General features: G+C 37.2%; 1 protein-coding gene across 1 annotated transcript; it reads right to left on the reverse strand.

Annotated features, from left to right (window-relative positions):
- Positions 1–467: 467 nt before the first annotated feature.
- LOC111881483 (uncharacterized) lies at positions 468–2259 on the reverse strand. Its single transcript, XM_023877871.3, has 3 exons — positions 1814–2259; positions 1586–1652; positions 468–1495 (listed from the first exon to the last, which is right to left on the reverse strand). Exons 1-3 carry the CDS (start codon positions 1889–1891, stop codon positions 681–683), a joined length of 960 nt encoding a protein of 319 aa, XP_023733639.2. The 5' UTR covers positions 1892–2259; the 3' UTR covers positions 468–680.
- Between the last annotated feature and the right edge of the window lie 670 nt (positions 2260–2929).

The following is a 2929-nucleotide window of genomic DNA, read 5'->3' on the forward strand; positions in this document are numbered from 1 at the left end:
TGGAGAATTTTAAACATAAAAGTGGTTGGATCAAGAAGGGGATCATTAGTTAAGTTTTAATTTTCAATGATACTCTTTATATATCGCACATAACTCCAAACTTATTATTTGTACCTAAATTAATAAACATTGGCTATGCTTTTATGTTTGGTTTCACTGATACACTTATTAGATTCAAATCCCATACAAAAATGACAAGCGAAGATTTCATTCATGTTGGTTGCATTAACAACATTTAGGTCACATATCACAACATGACAAAGGGAAATGCAAAAAGATCCACAAGATGTTCATAATTGATTCATACCAACATTTGTGAATAAGTGGTAATAAATCGTTTACAACTTTCATTCATTCATAATCACTAAATCCACCTTATTCATAGTTTATCTTTGAGAACATATCACATTTCAATCAGATTATAAACACACATTAACATTATGTCAGTGATGATGGATATGAACTCATAAGTGGAAACTATGTATTCGATTTTTTATATGCCATTTTTATGTATTCACATACCAACACCCAACACCCAACAAGTCCTATAGGCAAACTCACAAGATCATATTTCCCAAACACTGTCTATGGACATACCTACCACTAATATCAGTCTTTTTTTTTTTCTTCTAATATGTAAACATAAAAGACACACATGAAAAGGACGACATACTTTTCTTCTAACGCCTGGGGATCATGCTGTGAGAACGACCCAGTTTGGAAGCTGCAATCCCCTGTTCTGCATGTTGTTCATACAGCTTCCTGCACCCTGGACAACGACCATTATCTTCAAGAATCCTCTTGTGGCAGAAAAGACATAGCCTGTAACCACATGGACAAGGAAGAAAACTTGTGTCTGTCAAATCAAGATCTTCACAGCATATCGGACATGTTGATGGAGCAAATGCAAATCCAACGTTCTTATAATGGCGATCTGAATTCATGGGGAAACTGTTCTGTTTTAGCAGATTTGGGAGACCTTGAGGACGATAAGCATCATCTGGTCTCCAGGCTCGATGATTCACTTGTGCATGGGAATCCTCTTGATCCTCTTTGATTGTTTCTACAGGCTCTAGCTCTGATGATGCAGTTGTGGAGTCTGGATTAGGGTTATGATTGTTTTTAATGTCATCGGCTGCTAAAGCATCAGCAATTGCTTCCCAATCATCCAAGCATCCATCGTCACCATCATCTTCTTCTGTCATGCTTTCTGAATAACAACCACCGCTGCTACTGCTGCTGCTCCGGCTACTACTACCGGTGAAATTAGCCACTGATCTGTTACTTCCCAAGCTGCTTGTATGACTAGTAGGGCTGTTGGAAGGCGACTCCCAATCGCTGTAATGATTCATCAAACCATCGTTCTCTTCACCACCAGGATTAATCACTAATTTCACCAGCGATCGATCTCCCTCGTTTGAGGCATGCATGTCTGAAGCAGGCATTTTTGCACGAACATCGCCTTTATTTTCTTCCTTAAACCCCTTGTTCTTCACTATAAGAAAAAAACATTGATTAACCATAACAGCACATACAACTCATATCAGATCAAATACACATGATACAAAAAACTGAGAAAAATCACCTTGAGAAAGCCACTGTTCACGACGAGCATCAAGCTTGCACTGCTTCAATTTGGCAGTCCTGTTCACCTTCAAGATTGAAAAAATCAGGTTAGATCGTAACAAAAAAACAAGAAGAACGTCCTATTTTCCCAAAAAGAAAAAACCAACACGTTTCTCTCGCAACTATCCATCAATCAAACGATACGCATCAGAAAATCGAACAATTGAATAGAATTCAATAAATGTACCCGCTTTTTCTTGCCAATTTCCTTCGGATTGGAAACCGCGGTCGGGATCGAAGCGTTGGCGATCGAATCGTAAACCATGGCTGATGAATTCTCAAAAAAACCCTAGAAAATTCGATTTGAAAAAACCTCCAGATCAAAAAAACAAGCGAAATTTCTCGAAGAGCAAAGATATCGATTCAGAGAAAACGATGGATATCAAGGATTGAGAGAATGCGAAAAGATTGAATTTTGGTGTGGATAGATAACGGAATTTGCTCTGCTTCGTTCGCCCTTTTGGCAACACATGAAACAGACTCTGTCCTCAAGTCGTCCTTTTATAGTTGCCTATTTACAATTATACCCTTCAGTGCCCGACTAATTTTCAGATCGTGCCACCAATATCGTTGACATAAAATGCGCCTGTCGATCTTTCATCTTGACTTAAATGTCATTTATCCCCACACTTTATTACACTTTCGTTACAATATATGAATACAACTTTTGATCGAATATATATAGGATGCAAAACTAACTGGATAAGAATTCTAATTCTAAATAGATAATAACTCTAAGGCTTGTTGAGCAAGGAAACATAAACGGAAAAAAAAAAACTAATAAATATGAAACAAATTACAATAATCTTAAATTTTATTTTTATGTTGGACTGTCAAGATTACAAACACCCAATTTGATGCATCCGAATCGAAAGCAATCTGCCCCTAAAGCTTTAGTAGATATGTATGCAGCTTGAAATTCTAAAGGGATGGCACAAGGCTTTATTCCACCATTAACTACTCTTTCTCTAACAAAGTTGTCATCTCGACATGATTGGTGTGTTCATGATATACTCGATTAATTGTGATGTGTTTGGCTAGTTCATTATCACACATTAAAGGTGTAGCTCCAACCTGTGTAGCATCACAATCTTATAAAATTCATCTTAACCAAATTATCTCACGCATCTTGCCATTGATCTATATTCTGCTTCAGCCAACGATCCGACAACAACACTTCGTTTCTTTGTTCGCCAATAAATAGGAGTTCCTCCCAAACTAAGAAAATAACCAATACAAGATTTCCTTGTTGATGGACAACACAACCAATTAGCATCAAAGTAAACTACTAGGTTGAGGTTCC

The sequence above is a fragment of the Lactuca sativa genome, chromosome 5 (genome assembly GCF_002870075.4).
Source record: "Lactuca sativa cultivar Salinas chromosome 5, Lsat_Salinas_v11, whole genome shotgun sequence".
NCBI classification, from domain to species: domain Eukaryota; kingdom Viridiplantae; phylum Streptophyta; class Magnoliopsida; order Asterales; family Asteraceae; genus Lactuca; species Lactuca sativa.

Bases quoted from the DNA above. Each gene is read 5' to 3' on its own strand.
- LOC111881483 (XM_023877871.3), bottom strand. From the start codon at position 1,891: ATGGTTTACGATTCGATCGCCAACGCTTCGATCCCGACCGCGGTTTCC. The intron at 1,653-1,813 runs GTACATTTATTG...TCAATCTTGAAG, and splicing joins AAATTGGCAAGAAAAAGCGG to GTGAACAGGACTGCCAAATT. The intron at 1,496-1,585 runs GTGATTTTTCTC...TTTTTCTTATAG, and splicing joins TGAACAGTGGCTTTCTCAAG to TGAAGAACAAGGGGTTTAAG.